The 21,353-nt window shown below is 42.5% G+C and overlaps 1 protein-coding gene across 1 annotated transcript in view; it reads left to right on the top strand.

The window, feature by feature from the left end:
* The first annotated feature begins 11,594 nt into the window (after positions 1-11,594).
* LHFPL3 (LHFPL tetraspan subfamily member 3) overlaps positions 11,595-21,353 on the top strand; it is a 419,136-nt gene continuing 409,377 nt past the window's right edge. Inside the window, exon 1 of the mRNA XM_047094537.1 lies at positions 11,595-12,036. Within this exon, the coding sequence (XP_046950493.1) occupies positions 11,595-12,036 (442 nt within the window). The remainder of the gene's footprint in view (positions 12,037-21,353) is intronic.

Raw genomic sequence — 21,353 nt, 5'->3', positions numbered from 1 at the left:
AAAAATTGTAAACTGACTCCTTTCTAAAGGTCACGTAGAGACTGGCCGGCTAGAATGAAACTGGAAGCAATGAGTCATGATAGATACAATGTAAGAGTTGATATTTCCTGAGCACTTTCTATGGCCAGGCATCTCCTCAGTGCTTCATGCTGATTATTTCTTTTAAACCCTCTTGGCAATCCTACAGAAGGGGTACCATTTTTTATCCATTGTACAGCTAAAGAAACTGAGCCTTGGAAAGAATAAGTAACATAGTTAACAATTAACAAATGATAAGCCAGGGGTCAAACCCAGGCAGCTAGATTCAAGATCTGGCATTCTTTACTCACAGTTACACCATGCTTTTTTTGCATCCTGTGAGTAGACACTTAACTTTTTGGGGAAGACCGGAGCAGCACTTCTCAAGGTGTACTCCAGAGAGAGATTAGTTATACATCCCCCATCACAACCATGATAACCTTACCAGCTTAATCAGCAGCAATCTTGCAGTGGACCCACAAGATCCAATTTGTACATATCCAGTAAGACACATGCCACAAAAAATACAAAAGTAAAATGAAGAACCTAAACCATTCCAGACACTCTTGTTCAGAAGAGATATCAATGAAAATTCCTTTGATAGAGTATTTCCATTATTCTTATAATAGCCTTTTACACTGCTTTTTTATCAGTCCCCAAATTATCATCTGCTTGAACCCTGTATCACAAAGATGAGAATAGGGTGATTTAGTAGTTTTGAATGGTGTAAAAATAAGAAATGAAGATAGGAAATGAGAGACTAAAGAATAATAATGGAGTAGACAGAAACAAAGTGTATGGTTGGGATCTAGACTGGGTGAAAGGCATAAACCTTTTATATTAATGTGATTTCTTTGTGACTCTTTGATATGTTGTTTTGATGGTTGCTTCTGTTCTATTCAATTATTAAAATGGTTGATTGCATAGCATTTGAGAGTGACCAAATATCCAAGATTTATTTCGTGATCTTGACAACCTAATCTGGGTATTTTGCCAATTACATACATATCTTTTTCTATATATTCCAGTTATCTCTTGCTGTGTAACAAACCATCTCAACTTCGTGGCTTAAAACAGTAGCAATAATCTGTGGACAGGGCTTTGCAGAGGTGGTTTACCACTGCTCTACATTGTGCTAGTGGGGCAGCTCAACTGGGGGCTGGAGGATCCATTTTCAAGATGGCTTACACACGTTGCTGCAAGATGGTGCTGGCTGTCAGCTGGGAGTTCAGCCAGGGCTGAGGAATAGGGGGCTCAGTTCTTCATCTTGTGGGCTTTCTCCGTAGACTGTTTGCACTTTCTCACGGGTTGGTAGCTGAGTTCCAAGAACAAAAGTCTCAGAAGAACTGGGCACAAGGTATTGCCTTTTATGGCCCAATGTCAGAAGTCATAAAGCATCACTTCTGCTATAATCACAGCCTGCCTAGACTCAAGAAGAGGGAACATAGTTCCCCCTCTCAGCAGGACGTGCCTGAAGCCACCACACATTAGAAAGCTTGTGGGATGGCAGATACTGTGGCCATTTTTGGAAAGCGCAACCTGTCACACCATATGTGTTCATTCATTCATTCATTCATCCAATAAATATTTATTAAGCACTGAATTAGGAGCTGTTTTCAGTAGTAAGGAAAAATATGCACTTACTCTGTGGTGAGAGAAATAGGCCTTATTCAAACAGTCACATAAATAGATAGATACATGAATATATAATGGTGATAAGTGGTACAAAGAGATAATGAGGGAGTGTGAGGACATCAAAGACATCAGTAAAGGCTTCTTTACAGAAAAAGAAATGTGAGTTGAACTGAGATTTTAAGGCTGAGGAAGAGTGAATTTCTCAAACTGCATTCCATGCGCAGGGAACACCATGCATGGAATAGCATGGGAAAGGCCATACACCAGAAGGGAAGAACATAGTGAGAACAAGGACACAAAAAAGGCCTGTGTGGCTGGATAAGGGAGTGAGAGAAAAAATAGAAGAAGTTGAGGCTGGAGAGGCTGGTAGAAGAGTCCAGGCCAGGCGGGGACATGCTAAGGCATTTTGCCTTTAGTCTCAAAGCAGTGAGAAGCTATTAAAGTGTTTGAAGCAGAGGCAATGGCATAATCAGATTTGCATTTCAAAAAGTACACTGTCCTCAGTGTGAAGGATAGATAGGAGAGGGTAAAAGCAAGGAGAACATTGATGTGGCTATTGTCGTCATAGTTCAGGCAAGAGGTGATTAATAAAGTAGACTAGCCTGTTGGTGGAGATGATGAAAATTGAAGAGATTTGAGAAATGGATAGGAGGTCCTGCATTTATTTGGATCTCTTCTCAATCACTGGATTCTGGTTCTCTAGAGCAATAGGGGCTAAATCTTAATAATGTTTGAATCTATACCACTTAGTCCAGCCTCTGGAATGTGAGAGATAATTAATGAGCATTTGTTGGATGGATGGATGGATGGATGGATGGATGGATGGATGGAATTCCAAGCTCCCAAGTTCTCTCTTGCCATCGTACTTTTACTCAGATTGCTCTCTTCTTGCAATATCTGCCCTCTTATTCTCATTTCTCTCCATCCCCTGGTCAACCCATTCTTCATCAAGGGAGCATTCTTAGATCTTGAGCTAGTCTGATGTTTCTCCACTGTCCTTCAGAAGGCATCTCTATCACATATTAGAACTAACCACACTGCATCAAGATACTCAATTTATCTCTTTTACCTGATTGTGTGAGCTCCCTCATGCAAGGACTATGCCTTGTTCACATCTGTAACCCCAGCACCTAGTACAGTGCACAACCTACAGTAGACACTAGTTAGTATTTGCTTATATCAAGGAATGGAGGACATGAATTCTATGTGTGTAAGACCCCAGATACAAAGGTGTCAGAGCTGACATTCTGTGGGGGGAAATTGGGAGTCTTCTCAAGGTAGTCTTCTTTCCCAAAGGGTTGCCATTGCTATTACCTGGGAGAAGTCCAGAAAATTGCTGGTGAACTCTCTTTATGGAAGTAAAGTTAATTTCTTATTTTGTGACTATGTTACTATCATTTAAAAATGTACAGTGTGTCAGGGGTGCCTGGGTGGCCTAGTTGGCTAAGTGTCTGACTCTTGGTTTCCGTTTAGGTCATGGGTTGAAGCCCTGCATTAGGCTCTGAGCTGACAGCTCAGATTCTTAGGATTCTCTCTCTCTCCCTCTCTCTCTGACCCTGCCCCGCTTGTGCTCACTTTCTCTCTCTTGCTCTCTCTCTTAAAATAAATAAATAAACTTTAAACATGAATGTTTAAACATGGTTTCCTTTTATTCTCATTTTTATGTATTTATTTACTTTTATTGAAAGAGAGAGTGCAAGTGGGAGAGGGGCAGAGGGAGAGAGAGAGAGAGAGAGAGAGAGAGAGGTAGGATCTCAAGCAGACTCCACACTTAGTGAGGAGCCCAACTCGGGGCTCATCCCACAACCCTGGATTCATGACCTGAGCTGAAATCAAGAGTCACTCAACTGAGTGAGCCACCCGGGCACCCCGCCTCTCATTTTAAACATTATTTTAAATAGCTGCTTTGAAGTTTTTTTGTCTGCTAAAACCAACATCGGGGCCACTCAATGTTGGTTTCCACTGACTAATTTTTTTCCTGTGCAAGGATTAGACTTTCCTATTTCTTTACATGTCTCAATTATTTTGCTTTGAAAACCGAACATTTTAGATAATAAGTAACAGCAACTTTAGATTCTGATTTTTCCCTCCTGAGGAATTTTTTTCAGGAACTTGCATGAACTTAACTTATAGGATCTATCTCCCTTATAGTCTGCAACTGCTGATATCTCCGCTCAGGTTAAAAAAAAAAAAATCTGTATTTAGTTTTTAGTCTGATTTCCTAGAGGTTTCCCCTGAGTCTTCATAGCTTAGTGGGCAGGTGATGATTTCAGTAGAGGTTATGCTCAAATTCATCAAACCTGTAAAACTTCTATCTTCTAACAACTAATTCAGGCATTTATTTCTCAAGTCTTCCTCGGCATTTTTTTTAAAGAATTAAAAAAATTTTTTAATGTTTATTTTAATGTTTATGTTTTATTTTTGAGAGAGAGAGTGAGTGAACACGCATGAGCTTGGGTGGGCAGAGAGAGGGAGACAGAGGATCCAAAGTGGGCTCTGTGCTGACAGCAGCGAGCCCAATGTGGGGCTCGAACTCACAAACTGAGAAAGCATGACCTGAGCTGAACTTGGACACTTAACTGACTGAGCTACACAGCTCCCCCCACCTTTTTAAGTAGGCTCCAGGCCCAACAGGGGGTTTGAACTCACTACCCTGAGATTGAGTCACATGCTCTACTGACTGAGCCAGCCAGGCATGCCCCAAGTCTTCCTCAGGCTTTTACTTTCACCAAATTGTCTTTTGTCTCCCCTGAATGTGTATGCCATTCTTCAGTTGTCCAGGAATATGTGGAAAGCTTATGTAGTTTGTCTATGGCTCTCTTATTTCCAGACTGTCCGCATTGTTTCTGACTGCTTGCCCCAAGAGGACCTCAGGCTAGTAGAGCCATGAGTTTTCCACACTCATTGCCTACTGAGCTTGCTAAATTTAGTAATAATGTTGTCTGGCATGGACTTTTGTCCTCCTCTCCAAATGAAGTCTTCTCCTTCTGGCAGAAGATGATGGTGTTCATTGCCAGCCCTGTACTGCTAAAATAATATGTTGATTGAATCAGGGGGTAAGTAGGAAGAAAGCTACCTCAGGCAAAAAGACCACAGACTCACAATTTTCTTACTAAATTTCTTACTAGGGGCAGCTGGGTGGCTCAGTTGGTTGAGTATCCGACTTCGGCTCAGGTCATGATCTCACAGTCCGTGAGTTCAAGCCCCGCGTCGGGCTCTGTGCTGACAGCTCAGAGCCTGGAGCCGGTTTCAGATTCTGTGTCTCCCTCTCTCTCTGCCCCTGCCCTGCTTGTGTTCTGTCTCTCTCTGTCTCAAAAATAAATAAAAACATTAAAAAAATTTTTTTTTAATCTTAAAAAAATAAATTTCTTACTGAATTTTCTTACTAAAATTCATCATGAATAAACACTTCTCAGTTTGCTTTTGCGTTTGGTCAACCTTCAGAGCCTTAAAATGGATGTTTTGACACTTTCATTCTGTTTTATATTTGCTTTTGGAGAGAGGATGCACTGCCTTCTTCATGCTGCTTTGATTGAAAGTTAATTAAGGTTTATGCTTTTAATATTAACTCTGTACGTTTAAGTAACATTACTATAATAATTATAAGTCATTCCTGGGGGTGTACCTTTTTTTTTATTGGTGTTGTTGTTTTAATTTTTTAAAGGATTTATACAGTTTGGAGAACACTGTAGACTTGTGAGAATTCACAATGCACATGTTTTTTTTTTTCCCACTTTGAAACTAAATGCCATTTCTGAGCAAACACACCTCAACAGGCAGAATCACATATTGTATCTGAATATTGTAAAGTGAAGAAATTCATTATGAATTTAACTTCTCATGAGATTATTTTCAGTTTATTAAGTCTCCATGGAATAAAAAGTAGTGGAGGATTCTTGAAGAAAAAAGAGTTAATGGGATGAAGTGTTTATCTAAAATGAAATACTCTATAACTTTCAAGCAAAAATCATATGCACATATAGTCTTTCCAGGAAACATTTGAAAAGTAAGTTGGATTAAAGTCCTATCAGAGGTTGAATGTGGTACATTTGATTAAATGCCTTTTCACTCATTTGTTTCCTGCAAGAGCATTTTATATCCCTAGCATATTGACTTTTGGTTTCTGCATATGATATGCTTTGGCCAATGGAATATGTGGTGACATGCTATATGCTATAGTTGAGCAGAAGTTTTAGATACAGTTTTACAATTTGATGTATCCTTTTATACCTCTGCCCTTATGCCAACAACATATCCCAGATAAGGGCTGCTCCTTCAACTTGGATCTCAGAATGAGAATACAAGCAGACCTGCAGTTATGTCCACTGCCTGGAGCAGAACCTTAGCCAACCAGTAACCATTATGTGGTCTGGGTTAGAAGTAAATATTTGTGGTTACAAGCCTGTGAGTCTGGATTGCTTCTGCAGCAAAAGCTGACTAATGTAGGCATAAAAAAGTGTCTCTTCAACAAAAGCACTGAATTATCAAAAGTAATATTTTTGTATTACTGTAGCAGTAAAAGGAAGCATCTGGATGGGTTGCCTTTACAGTTAGAGGGGTATTTGGGGCTATAGACTTTAAATATATGCTGTGTGGGTTGGGGAGATTCTCAGAAAGACCTAAACTGAGGTTTGAGAGACTCAAGTGATTGCCAAATGGGAGAGACAAGCTTTGTGAATAAAGATGTGTTCAGCAGAGAATCCAAGCAGTGGTTCCAAATATGAGCCCTATATTGAAAGTACAAGGGTAGGTATTCCAAATGGAGGTATCGATTTTCAAACAAGGTGCACGTTGGGTGGGAAACTCCATGAAGCAGTTTCAGAATTACCAGTAGATAGAGTTATTTTTTTTTTTTAATTAGGAAGATCCAATGAGTGCTACATTGAAAGAGAATAGAACATACATACTGAACCAAAAACTTTAATATAATAATTGCTCCATTTCAAACAAAAAAAAATCATACCTCAAATGACGATTATGCTTCTATGGTATTTTATTCAATATAGGTCACTACTTACCCTCAGAAAGAATTGTTCTGAAAACATCAAGGGTTTACAAAGGTTCACAGAGAGATGGTTCTTCTAGCACAGGGTGTAGAGCACAGCCTATGAGAAAACAACTTATATTCTAAGCTGGGTTCTGGCAAAGTGAAAAGAATTTATAAAAGGAGTGATTCTTACACAGAATCCAATTCAAAGTAGCAGAAAAAGGGGGAGGGGTTGGGGTGGGAAAAAGGAAAAAGGGAAAGTAGTAGAATGACTGATGTTCCTGTTTCCCATTGCTTTCCTTATGTGGAGCTCACATCGCTTTACAAGTGTGTGGACTAAGGTGTGACGAAATCAGAGCCTTGTGATCAATGTGATCTTGATTTGCAGGGGGCATTGAAACACTCAATGCATTTGATTGCCACGGCAGACCTAGTGACTAAGAGGTGTTTCCTGATGTTTGAAAAGCCCTAAAAGAGAACTAAGGGGGGCAGGGGCAGAGGGAAATCCTTGGTCATTGAAAAGAGATTCATTATTAGAATCTTTATATTCTGGAGTGGGATCTGATACTGACCTTGGTAATAGCCCTAGAAAGTGATTAAATAACAGATTTTAGAAATCATCGCTTTATCCATTTTCCAAGGTCGTAGCAATGACTTACCTGAAAACACTAAGTACCGATTACCTGAAAAAATTATAACAGTTGGATTTCAGAAGGGATTTTCAATTTCAAATAAAATATCTCCATCATGAATCTGATATCTCTTGTTAGGTCTTGCCTCATTTTTTTCTGCAAGTACTAGGTTTTATCTTTTTTTGCAAAGTCATCCTAGAATAGTCTTTGTAGAACAGAATAGAATTCTACTGTAGAAAGGGACTTTGGAATTCATCTTATATCCTCCCTCCCTCATCATAATTTTAGAGATGAGAAAATGAGGCCCCAAAAGCCTCAGGCTCTCCCAGGTAGGCAGAGGTGGTACCGCCTCTGGAATCTGTCTTTTGCCCCCCAAGGCGTTTACACTTTTTCAAGTCATCACAGATAAATTTGGGATCAAAACAGTTCATCCTTTAACTTACTCAGGATCCTTTTAGTTGTATTACACAGTCTAACTATTCTTCTTTTGTTGTTTTCTCTTTTCTGGTCCTAACATTCATTAAGACACATTTGGGAAAAGAGTGGGTCTCACTACTGACTCTTTGTGGCAGTAAGAGAAAAACATTTTTAACAATGAAGTTTGAGATTTGAGTGTTCAGTATGTCTAATTTGAAGCTGTCAGTGACACTGACTTCTACTAGTTATTTAGCACAAATGAATCATGTTATAGTTTCAAAATAGTCTTCTATCAATAGTAACTTCTTAGCATGAATCAGGCTAGTTTTATTATTTCCTCTTCCCCCAAACAGCTTTCCTGGTCACATCCTATTTGATGAATGTAATGAGCTGCCCAGGTGCTTAGCTGTCTGAACTCCTAAAGTCTGCATGGTGTCAGACAAAAGTTTAGATTCAGCTTCGGGACAATCTTACATCTGAGGTTTCTGGTTGCAAAGGGCAAGAGCCAGGTTGGGATGAGCAATGGAAGGATTTAGGAAGATGTAGAAGAATAATCTGAATTCACTGATGGCAACTAAGGTGTTTACAGCAGTTCTAGTTCATCCCTAGTTCTGAGAGTCTTGGGAGACCCTGCTCATCCTGGAAATCTGCTGTGGTGCAGGGCAGGATTAAGGTAGGGGAAGGGCCATTGGCAGCATTCGGTTCATCCCTGACTGACCCCTCACCTCAAGGAGCAACAAGTCAGATTCTCAGGGGAATCCATGGGAGCACTTTAATTCTGCAATACACCAACACCCGTCTCTTCCTAGTTGCTGTTGACAAGGTGGACACCTTGAGTGTGCTTTTTTGGTGTAGTGATTCTGAGCACGAACCTAGAGGCAATTCCAAACCTGGAATAAGAATAGGGCTCTCCTTGGGTATGACTCAAATAGAAAAGCTCTTTGAATCACAACATTTGAATCTGAGTCACTCGCCAGTCTTTTCTCTGTCCTATAAAGGCAATTTAAACACAGGTCTAAACCAGGCTTTTTGATTCTCAGACTTTTCCCTCTCAGCAACCTTCCATCTCAACTACCCCATGGGAGCAGTAAGATCTCTTTTAGGCATTGGTTTTAAAGAAAGACCACTTCATACAAGCAGGTTCAGGGGGATTTGAGGGCTTGGGAGAATCACTAGAAATTACTGTCAGTTCATGCTGTAAAGCTATCTCTGCCCCTGGGACACATGGCCTGCCAGATGGCCCCATAAATCTGATTACCCTCACCTTCCCTCTTCTTCTTCCATGCTAAAACTCTTCTGATTTTCTGATTTACCAGCAACTTCAGGGGCGTTAAGACAAATGAAACCTAACAGAAGTTCTGACCCTCCACTGCCACCAATGCACTGATGATGCATCATCATGAATTATATTTTTAGAGGCTTGCAAGTGTTATATTGGGCTGGCTCATATTTAGGTCATCGTCCCCACCTCCCCCAAATGCCTCTGATTTCTTAAAGACCTTCTGAGAATCTACAATCATCCTTGCAAAAAATTCTTAGTCACCTAAACCTACTTGCCTTATACTCCTGTTTTATTTTTCTTTTTTTTTTTTTTTTCTTTTTTCGGGACAGAGAGAGACAGAGCATGAATGGGCGAGGGGCAGAGAGAGAGGGAGACACAGAATCGAAAATAGGCTCCAGGCTCTGAGCCATCAGCCCAGAGCCTGACGCGGGGCTCGAACTCCCGGACCGCGAGATCGTGACCTGGCTGAAGTCGGACGCTTAACCGACTGCGCCACCCAGGCGCCCCTTATACTCCTGTTTTAATTCTGACCTCTTGATTTCCAAAGACCTGTCTAAAGGACCTGGAACTGTAACACTGGAATTTCATGCTTATAGGACAAACTGAATGTAACATTCCAACACTAACCCTTTAGATTCTTTCCCAGTTTCAACAATAGCCCCTTCATCATCTTGTGGATCTTGTATTCCTATTTCTACTCTCTCCCTCTCTCTCTCCACACAATTTCCAATCTTCGGGTTATCAGATGATGGGAATGGTTGGTCTTCATCACTTAGGGTCTGACGTGAATCCTCTTCCAAGTCATAGGTATTTATGTAGCAGAATGCCTTTTGGAGCTTTTCTTCCTTCCTCCCCAACACCCTCTGGCCCCAGTGAACCATTCTAAGCTTTCCTATACATTCCTGGTAGTTTCGTATTCCACCTGGTACCCCCTGTTTCTCATGTTCTTGTAAGGTGGGCATTTTGAGCATAATGGCAAGATACTATCAAGGAGCCTCTATGTTTTTCATCATGGTAAAGTGTGGAAGTGAGTGTAGACTTAAGGGTCAAATTCTAACAGAATTCTCTTCTTTCTGCTCAGAGAATTCAATGGTCACATGGGCCAGAATGGTTTATTACCAATATTGTCAGCTGCTATTGAGCATTCTGGTTTCGTTGCTTTGAGGGGGGTGGGGTGGTCGTGGTGTTTACATGTTTCTTTATATCAGAATCAGCAGAAACCAAGAGTGGCCAATGGAAAGAAGGAAATGGAGATTGAAAGGCAGGGACTGTTAAAAGAGCAACGGAACGACTGTAAAGGGAAAAAATTAAACTAAGGAAACAGTACAAAGTACAGGTGTAAAACAGCAATGCTACATGAAAATGTAAGGAATTACACTGTGGATAGTTCACAGGAAAATTACTCTGAAAACAACTCTCTGGCTAGCTGGAGCTTTGGATTGTGAGAGATACCTGGACAATGAAAACAATCGTCCGCTGTCTTCACTGTATCCTTAGCACTCAGCGCAGTGCCTAGACACAGAATAGTTGCCAACGAATATTTGCCTAAGAAATACAACACTAGCCAAAGAACCCAGTGTTTTCAGACAATCTACACGTTTCTGTGACCCAGTCACTTCCATGCCCCGCAGGCTCCATCGATGGCAGGATTTGTAGGGAAAATGACCTGACTTAAAGGAAAGTACAGGGCATCCGCTGGCTACAGTTCGGTTGGCTGCATGCTGGGGGGTAACGCGAAGAGGAAACAAGCTCAGTAGAGCAGCTATGAGACCACCCCTAAATTGTGCCTTTTACATGATTGTCTGCGAGGCTCCTGTCCAACTTCTGTCTCCACCTCGTGGAACACCTGGCAACGGAGGAGTTAGCCAGGGGGCAGTTCTGTGGTTGTAACAGAGAGGCTCTGGGGGGCAGTACGTCTCCTCTTCCTGGCGTCTCTTGCCTGCACCTGCCGCGCGGCCCCTCGCGCCTCCGCAAAAGATGCAGAGGTCGAAGCACGTTGCTGTGCGGTGCAGAAATGCTCCCAGAATCAGCCTCCCAAGCCCGCTCCCTAATACCAACCGGGATCCTGGGATCGCCTCTAGGATCCCTATGGGTGCTCCCGCTGGCTCCTTAGATTCTCACCCCACGCCCCCCAACTCCAGTCCCGCTTCTCTGGCACACGCCCACCACTCGAGGGGCGTCCTAGAGTGGTGGCGGTCCTCCGCGCCCCGGGGCGGCCGGCGGGGGGAGGGGGCATGGGGCGGAAGGCGGGAAGCGGAGTGGGGGGCGCCCGAGCTCGCGCGCCACACTGCCCCGCGCGGGATTTGCCGCCTTCAGCTGCAGCAGCTGCAGCGGCGGCGGCGGGTAGAGGGGTGGAGGGCGGCGAGGAGGGCTGGAGCCCGGGCCAGGAGGGAGGGAGGGAGGGGGGCCGGGAGGCTGTGCCAGGCGAGCCGGAGGGGTGCTCAGCGTTCCTCCGCCCTCCTTCCGGGAGCGAGGATGCAGACTCTGAAACTGGCGCTGCTGGGCTGAGGCAGAGGCAGGGGAGTTGCAGCGCGCGCGGCTCGGTGAGTGTGTCTCCTGAGCGCGGAGAGGCGGGGGGAGGCGGAGGACGAGGAGGAGGAGGAGGAGGAGGAGGAGGGGGAGAATGCCCGGAGCCGCCGTCGCTGCCGCCGCCGCCGCCGCGATGCTCCCGGCTCAGGAGGCTGCCAAGCTGTACCACACCAACTATGTGCGGAACTCGCGGGCCATCGGCGTGCTGTGGGCCATCTTCACCATCTGCTTTGCCATCGTCAACGTGGTGTGCTTCATCCAGCCCTACTGGATTGGCGACGGCGTGGACACCCCGCAAGCCGGCTATTTCGGGCTCTTCCACTACTGCATCGGCAACGGCTTCTCCCGGGAGCTGACCTGCAGGGGCAGCTTCACGGACTTCTCCACGCTGCCCTCGGGCGCCTTCAAAGCCGCCTCCTTCTTCATCGGCCTCTCCATGATGCTCATCATCGCCTGCATCGTTTGCTTCACCCTCTTCTTCTTCTGCAACACGGCTACGGTGTACAAGATCTGTGCCTGGATGCAGCTCACCTCCGGTGAGTGCGCGCTCACCTCCGCGGAGGCGGGGGGGACCGCGGGGCGCCCGAGCCCGGAGGGGCGGGAGTAGGAGGGGCGGGGGCTGTGCGCGCCGCGGGGTGCCGAGCAACTTAATCCGCCAGGGCGTGGGGGGTGGGGTGAGGGCGGGAGCCCTGGGCGGCCGGAACCCCCGGGGTTCCCCAGCCCGGCACCCGCGCGTTGTCCCGGGCTTTCCAGAACCTCCCCAGCGCGGGGGACGCCGCCCAGGGGGAAGCGCCGGAGGAAGGGCGGTTGCTGGGCCGAGTCCGCTCGTAAATGGAGGTGGGGAGAAGGGGCCGGCCGCTTAGGGCGCGAGCTGAGGGACTAAGGAGGGGACTGACCCAGCCTGGCGAAAAGCGGATTTGGAGAGGTTGTAGTGGAAGGAGAGTCAGCCTGCCCTGTCCCTCTGTGGGACTGTTTCTGTCATTGCTTCAGGAGGGGGTGGTGCTGGAGTGAAACTGTTTCACTCTGTCCCGGGCAGTTACAAAAATTTTATCATCCATCTGGAAATGAGTAGATGCTAATCCTGTTGTGGTTTTCAGCCTTTTAAGAAAAATGTAGCTTAGCATGCTCCTTTTAGCAATTCCCCAAATGTTAATGTCAAGTCTTCCGTTTGCTTCCTTGTTGGCAAAGGTCCTTACGTTAAATCCTTAAGCAGAGATCTTGAGGGAATCAAGATTTCTCGAGATCTCATTTTGGGGAAGTGGCTTTAGGGAGATGGGCTGAGAGGAAAACCTGTTCCATTAGTATTTCTGATCGCTTTTGCCTGTGGTTGATAGCATGTTTCTAGCTAGAGGACATGGAAGTACTTTTTCTGAGCATTAAAGTTACTTTTAACCCAGAAAGGATAGGGGTGCGTTTCCCGGTGGCTTTGGAGAATCGTGCAACAAAACTGACTCCTTTCTCTCCTTCCTGTAATGCGGATTCCCACTCTGGTAGCCACCTTGGATGCCCTGCCTTATATAGGCAGCCTCCAACACTTGACACCCTCCTGTTCCAACATGGTTGGGTCCTTTTAATTTTATGGGTGATCTGGTTGTGCAAGCATATAGGATATTTCAGGCAGTCAAATGGTTTCATTTGTGTTTGGTCTTATTGTTTTCATTCTTTAAAGGCTCATGTTACCTTTAGGATTTTGTACTTACTCTTACGTTTGGGGGAGGTTTTTTGGGGAGTAGGGACTTGATCCCCGAGTTTACCAGGATGATGAAGCCCTTAGAGGTGCTGGACAAGAACATGAAGGTTCATGACCTTGTATTGCTGGTTGGCATAAGAGAAACTTGTGGGAGCCTAAACTTGTGTTATGGAAGTATTTGCTATGTATGAAGTGCGTGTCTCAGCTGATTTTGATTTGCGACGTTATGGGAACATGTGCAGGTGAAAGGCAAGAAAAGAGTCTTGGGAGAGAACCACCGCCCCCAAACCATTATCCTCCTGAAATGCTCCAAGCACCCCACAGACGCTCTCTGTTTTTATATATAATGTTAACTTTTGTGGCCATTTCAAGAGCAGACTAACTTTGAGATTTGGAATAAAGTCATGTATTATAGTTGTTCTTGACATCTGGCTCTGGTTTGACTTTGACGACAAGAGGACACTGAGGATGCAGCTGTTTTTTAGAAAAGGAATTGACCCTGCACAGCTAATTTTAATTTTTCTAAGTTAAATGACCTATTTAGACTGGTGATTCAAAGTAGATTGTTTTTCGAAGGTCTCAAAGTAATTTGCGGGTGATTTCTCAGCAACGTATTCTTAAATATTTTATTTTTATGAGTTTCCATACTCTGAACCCAAGCTGTTCTGTTTTTGTCTTATTTTAAAAAGGAAAGAAAACATCTTTGGGAAAGAATTGCCAGCTTTGAAGTTAATATGACTGCAACTATTATGGTGTTTTTTTTCTTTCCTTTTCCTGGAATAGAGCAGAGAGGAATCATTCTGGGGTAGTAAAATATGATGTCATGTTTTCAGAAATTTGACATAAATACACGATCCTGTTTCCAATATGTCACCATAAAATGTGATGATGGCCTTTGTGCTAATGAAGATATTTGGGCATTTACTTCATTTTTGAAGGAGTCCAGGACTTTAGCTTGTAGGCATACTTTTTAAAACCTTTCTTCGCAATTTATTTGGTATTTTATTCCTAGATAAACCACAGAAAGACGTAATTTTGTTTATTAATGAAATATATTAATTAAGGGAGAATGGATTATGACGATGGGGTAGTTAAGAATAAAAGTCAATTATGTTCACAGATTTTTAAGGAGTGGGATATAGAAGATGCTTTTGAAGAATGTCACATTTAGGAGCCCCTGACTGGCTCAGTCGGTAGAGCATGCAGCTCTTGACCTCTGGGGTGTGAGTTCGAGCCCTACGTTGGGCGTAGAGCCTACTTAATAATTAAAGAAGCATTTTACAAAAGATGTCACATGTAGTGGTTTTCTTTTTTGAAGTCTCACGACACTAACAAGAAATTTAGCATAACGTAAGTTATTCTCAAAGTTTAGGTTCTAACCTTTAGACCATTCCCCTCTCATGTTCCGCCTTCTCATGCTTATAATTTAACTGTACCTAGGCTAATCTCAAGTGTAATTTGCAAGCTATGACAGATGAGACTTAATGTGCTATTTGCTTATTAGAGACTGTTTAACCCTCATTGGAAGTCAAGCGACTAACTTGTGTTTTTAGGTATCTAAGCATTTTCACGTAGTAACACCATAAATCAGAGCCAAGTAGAACATAAAATCCCATATGAAATGATAAGAAGATGAGGGAGCAGGAGACTTTCTTGGGGGCAATACAACATCAAGAGTTATCCTTATTATGATTCTGAGCAAGGAACTAGAAAAAGTACTTAATTTATTGGACCTGAAAATGATGTTGGTCTTCTATCTAGATATGCGAAGCACATATAATTAATGGTGCTATTATGAACTCCTTGCTCTGTCCCTCTTGCTCTCCCTTGTAAATCATTATTAACCTCAGTAGAGTGAAGTTGCCGAATTAGGAGCTAGTTATGTCACACTACTTCTGGATGTAATCCTATACTTATGGACCATGTCTAATATAAAGACTGAAGACATAAAAATAATACATAGAATAAGTAACAGCAATCAGAGATGCAACGTTTTCCTAATTTACAGAGAGACAACTTCTTGGGAAGAAAAGAGACTTTTATTCTTTCTGTATGATTTCTCTCACACTAACTGGTCAAGTAGGTAATAAAGTCCAGATTTTTTTTTTTTTTAATCAGGATGGAAAGAGAATTTTGTTGCTCTGGGAACTTGATTCTCTGCTTCCATGTTCTTGCTCTTTAAAATCAGTGTGTCTGTCTGTTTCTAAGTCTATTAATAGCCAAGTCTCATAATGGTGTTGTTTTGTTTATTTGTTTTATTGACTGTAAGCCATGTCTGGAATTGTTTCCAGAAGCCCAAGTGTTAACTGTTATAGGCCAAAGAAATCTTTTCTTTTTCTAATAAGCTAAAGCATTAAGGGGTGCCTGGCTGGCTTAGTCAGTTGAGCACATGCCTCTTGATCTTGAGGTTGTAAGTTCAAGTCCCACATTGGATGTAGAAATTAGTTAAAAATAAAAAATAAGCTAGGGGTGCCTGGGTGGTTCAGCTGGTTGAGGGTCAGACTTTGGCTCAGGTCATGATCTCACGGTTTGTGAGTTTAAGCCCCACATCAGGCTCTGTGCTGACAATGTGGAGCCTGCTTGGGATTCTCTTCCTCTCCTCTCTCTCTCTGCCCCTTCCTGGCTTGTGCTTTCTCTCTCTCTCTCAAAACAAATGAATAAACTTAAAAAAATATGCTAAAGCATTAAAGTAAAATTTATGGTTTTTTAGACATCCACCATGGACTTCTTGGGGACAAGCAGCAGATGAAGGGAATTGCTTTCATCTATGAAGTAGGGCCCCAGCTCCAGGTTGGATTTCTTTATTCAGGAGAGATCAGTTTGGGAGAAGGGATCGCATTTGCCACATCCTCACCTCTTGTCGTTTGGAGTGTACCAACAAGAAGCGCCACCAAGATGGCGAGGCTGTATGGCAAGGGTTACGGGCTGAATTGCTTAGTCACTTTCCCCTGCTTCCCTGCCTTAGTTTTTCTCAGCTCTTTTTAGCCAACTTCTTTTCTTAAATTTTATAACTTTGTTGTTTAGGTGAGAAGAGAATCATCAGAGGTAATCACTGCATTTCTTAGCCTGTAAGAAGAGCTTTTGCAATATTGTATGATACTGTCTCAGGGCACCTTGCTCTTATCTATCTTATCAACATTTGAGATGATAGAGGTGTTTGTGAATTTGTTTAACGTCTGTCTTCTCCAGTACATGGAAATTTCCATAAAGCCGCGTCTGTTTTTCTTCATATTGCATAAAGGTCAAGATCTGGACACTGGGGTGAAAAGATGTGGGTTTCAAACCTGGCTCTGACACTCACTGACTGTACCGAGGGAATGAATTTCTCTGTATTTCAGTTGCTCATCTGCAAAGTGGGCGTGTACTTGTGCTTACCTTAGGCGATTGGTGCAAGGATTAAAGAGCTAATGTGTACCCTGGAAACAGTGCCTGGTGCACAGGACGCAAGTGCTCTATGAGTGTTAGGTATGGTTACTGTTCTTGTGTTCTTACTGCTGTGCCTTGACACACAGTAGTATGTGCATGTCATGTGCTGAATAGTAGATATTCAATAAATTGTTCGTGAATAGGAAAATGAATGATTAATGGGGTAAAGAATGAAAAGGGGAGATTTAAAATTTCTCACATGCCCTGTTGAGAAGCGAATGTCGTATATTCTTTGAAGCCACGATGCTCATCTTTCTCATTGGTTTGTAGCAGTAATTGCACTAAAGGATCTCTTCCGCCATGCTTTGACAGCAGTGATTGTGACTTGCAGCCTAATTTATGATGAACTTACTCCCAAATGGGGGTCTTTTCTGATGCAAGGGTCATGATCTTTATTACAACCATAGGACATCGTCAATTATATCTTAGGGTTCAGCGAGTTTTTCCTTTTCCTCATTTGATTTCTCATGAAAAAAATCATTCAAAAGGACGTTCTATGGAAGAACCACAAGATCAGGCTTTCATAGGAGCAGGGACCCTGTTCTATATTGAATTTGCTTCCATACCTTCAGGAGCAATCCAGACAGGAGAGGATGTGTCTTTGCAGACTTTCCCTTTATCTGTCTGGGCGTCATTGCAGATGTGTTCTTGGACCTGCCAGGAATCCTGCCAGATCTGCTCAGACGGGTGGCAGAGCTGTGATGCAGGTCTCGGAAGAGGAGACAAGGCTAGGACTTACAGGCCCTCAGGACCTTCACCAGTTCTTACCCTTGGGCTGGTGCTGGGCCTATGAGGAAGTGACGTCCTGCCTCAAAGAGCTGTTAATCCATCCTAAGTTCAGAGTTACGGAATGACCTTAAAGAGGGGTTTTTCTTCTTCCAGGGCATTCCACACACTTGCTCAGATGCAGAGGGAAGGGGGTGTACAACTGGTGACGGCAGTTTTCATTTTCTAACACTATGCTCCACCTATAAGAATTTTCTATTTGCCAAGTCACACTTATAAGAAAGTGATTTAAAATGAGAATTCAGAAACTGTTTTCTTTCTTTCTTTCTTTCTTTCTTTCTTTCTTTCTTTCTTTCTTTCTTTTTTTGCTTTTATGCAGCATGACAAGGGATGTGACAGTTGAAGAGATGTTGAAAAATATATTAATGTGAATGTCAAAACAAATGATTTTTATAACAGTGGGATTTTAAGTGAACATCTGTGAAAAATAGCAGACCCCATATAGCCCATGCAGTATATTGTTAGGTGTTTTTTGTCTTGGTGCAAGGCTGCGCATTTAACAGCTTTTTTTTTTCCATTGTAAAAATGCTAACAAGGTGCTTATATACTTCTATTCAGCAATAGATAAATAAATATATACTTAACCAGAATGTGGTATCAGATGCTTACCCATGAAAACAATTATTTAGTGATAAGTGCTTATGTTTGGTATGATATTGTGATAAGAGAATCCAGATGGCCAGGCCGGTATCTTGCATTTTATGTACATACCTTAGGAATCTTTCAAAGTGAATAAAATTTTAAATGAGGAAAAGCAGAGGGGCGCCTGGATCGTTCAGTCGGTTAACCATCCAAGTTCGGCTCAGGTCATGATCTCACTGTTCATGAGTTCGAGCCCCACTTCGGGCTCTGGTGACAGCTCGGAGCCTGGAGCCTGCTTCGGATTCTGTGTCTCCCTCTCTCTCTGCCCCTCCCCCGCTCACACTCTGTGTCTCTCTTTCTCTCTCAAAAATAAATAAACATTAAAAGAATTAAGAAAAGAAGCGAGCAGAACACATAACTGTAGGTGGAGTGTGTGGCTCAGTGCACCTCTGTGTATGGTGTGAGGCTATAGGGTGAGGAGGAGACAGAACCTCAGGTCACACTGGCGAGAAACAAAGAGCAGACTCCCTGAGAGAATTCTAATTTGGGGGGCTTAATGACATGACAACTGGGAGAGTTTTAAAGTGTAATTTCCATAATGTAGTTGAACTTTGGGGGTCAGCACCAGCTTTAATTAATGTGATTTTTTTCTTATAATGAGTCAACTGGAATTTTTATTTGATATGAGGAAAGACCAAGGAGCTGACCTTTATTCTTAATAATAACAAGAAGATATTAATAATGACAGAAAGTAAGAGGCTGGTTCATATAGCCAGTAGTAGGTAAGTTATTTGATGGCTTAAACGTAAAACTGTTATGAAAAGTCATTGGGGCATTTCAAAAAAGAAATAAAATGACCTCTGCCAGCATTCTTAATGTCCACATAATTGATATTATGCATCTCTCAAATGATGGTTATGATTCTATGATGTGCTTATTGCACAGGGTCAGAGTGTCATTTCTTAGTTTACCCTGTCCTAACTGTAATCTTGAACACATTTCTCATGTCCTCTGTGAAAATGAAACAGACAAATGAGTGGTTTGCAAGAGAAAGATCATTTTTTGACCACTATAGATGTGAACCCTACCTAACTACTACTGGACAGAATGAACGAAGAAAGTAACCCTTTCTGAAATAGTGTTGCTGACACGAGATCGCCATAATGGGTCTCGCATGCCGAGATTCTGACATCTTTCCAACACTCATGCAACCAGATGTGCAGTGCGGCAGGGGCTGTGTCTGCTGAATAGGTGAAAGGATCCTAAGTGATAGGCTGAGTGAAATTAGTCTAACTGCATGAAAATTTGAGATTATGACTCATCAATGGAAGGGCTAGTGGCAGAGTAGTGAAAGTTAGTGAAAGGAGTGGTAAGTGATTGCAGATCAGAAAAGAGGCCTTAGCTCAGAAATGGACAGACAGAACTTAACTAATTGAGAGAGTTCTCCTCATTCTTTGTCCAATTAGAAAACAATGGCACACAGGAGTGTGAAGGGAACTCAGACCTAGCTTTGGTATGGCATGCATCATAGACCCATTTCCTTAAGTGTCTGGAGACACCTTGTGGAAATAGTCTCGGGGGCAGGGTGCTCTACACCTCCCCTCTATTTTTAATGTTTATTTATTTTGAGACAGAAGGAGAATGCATGCGTGTGTGGGTGCACACATGCAAGTAGGGGAGGGGCAGAGAGACAGGAGAGAGAATTCCAAGCAGTTTCTGCGTGGTTGGTGCAGAGCCTGCCATGGGGTTCAGTCCCCCAAACTGTGAGATCATGACTGGAACTGAAATCAAGAACTGGATGCTTACGTGTCTGAGCCACCCGGGTGCCCCCATTTTTTGGTTTTAATGAAGATCAAGAGTGAGGTTGCAAAAAATCAAAATGACAAGTACTATCCTTGACAGAAGGCTCAGTATTTTAAAAAATAGGCAAATAGATCCAGCTGTGGAGAATGACAGGGACATTGAAGAGTGACACCGATAAATGAAATATGAATAGAAAAGACGAGAAGAAATTCAAGGTTGCAAAGCCTGTGGAATTTCAGAACATCAAAAGCCTGTTGGAGTTGATATCATCAATGCTTAAAAATATATTGGCATAGGACGAGCAGAAGGCTGGAATATGCATTACCTTGCAAAGCTGTGTGCCAATCTCAGTTCCCAAGAAGGAAAGATTAAGGCTCTGTTGTACACCCCCCTACTACTCAGGGGTTATAATAGATTCTAATATCAATCTATTCAAAGAGAGAGATGATCAAACTTCCTGTATGGCAGATGAAAATATAGAGGATTAAAATAAGCCAACCAAAGAAAGAAGTCATTGTGAAATTTGATAAATAGAATTCCTGTAGTTTCTCTTTGAAAATCTAGTTAGAGATTGTGAAGCTAAATTGATTTCTATAATGTTTTTTTTTAATTTTTAATTTTTTTTTACGTTTAATCATTTTTTGATAGAGAGACAGTGTGAGTGGGGAGGGTCAGAGAGAAAGGGAGACAGAGAATCTGAAGCAGGCTCCAGGCTCTGAACTGACAGCACAAAGCCTGACACGGGGCTCGAACCTGTGGACCGTGAGATGATCACCTAGCCGAAGTCGGACACTTAACCAACTGAGCCACCCAGGCGCCCTGACTTTTTATTTAAAAAATTTTTAACGTATGCTCCACACCCAGCATGGAGCCAGTGTGGGGCTTGAACTCATGTCCCTGATATCAAGACCTGAGCTGAGATCAAAAGTCAGAAGCTTAACTGACTGAGCCACCCAGGTGCCCCTCTATAATGCCTTTCATAGGGAAAGGGAACCTATCCTAACTATGGAGTATTTAGGATAAATGTATTTACAGAACACATTAGGAATGGGTAGTTAGTGCACGCTAGATTAATTAAATTTAAGATACAGATGATTAAAAACCATCCATATTGTAGATCTATAATGCCAAATATTAGTTAACTGAATATCTACCTTTTAACCAGTTACCTGGAAAAGATGTAGCACTGAATAGTTGGCATTTCTTAGAAACCTTCATAGAGAAAGGCTGTACTGTAGTGTTTTACAAACTATGGTTGGTGACCCTTTGATGGGTCATGACATCAATTGAGCAGATCATGATCAGCATTAAAGCTTGGATTAAAACCACAGGAAATATGAATATAATGCAGATAGTAAGGGTTTCATGAAACCTTTATTTCTTAAAATATTTATATATGTATATGTGGACTAGATTACAACATATAACGTATTGCTTACTGTGGGGTGTACTCACTATTCTAGAGAAAAGATGAAAGTGTGAATTTAGAAAAAAGAATTACCTCTTCTTTGGAAAATTGTGAAAGTTTTGTGCCAATTCATAGGTAATTTTGTATTACAGGGTAGA

Source organism: Lynx rufus, unplaced genomic scaffold (assembly GCF_022079265.1).
Source record: "Lynx rufus isolate CCGP_SWC_20201006 ecotype Redwood Valley unplaced genomic scaffold, mLynRuf1.p SCAF_4, whole genome shotgun sequence".
Lineage (NCBI taxonomy): Eukaryota > Metazoa > Chordata > Mammalia > Carnivora > Felidae > Lynx > Lynx rufus.
Note: the sequence above shows the minus strand (reverse complement) of the source record. Positions and strands in the feature narration are given on the sequence as shown.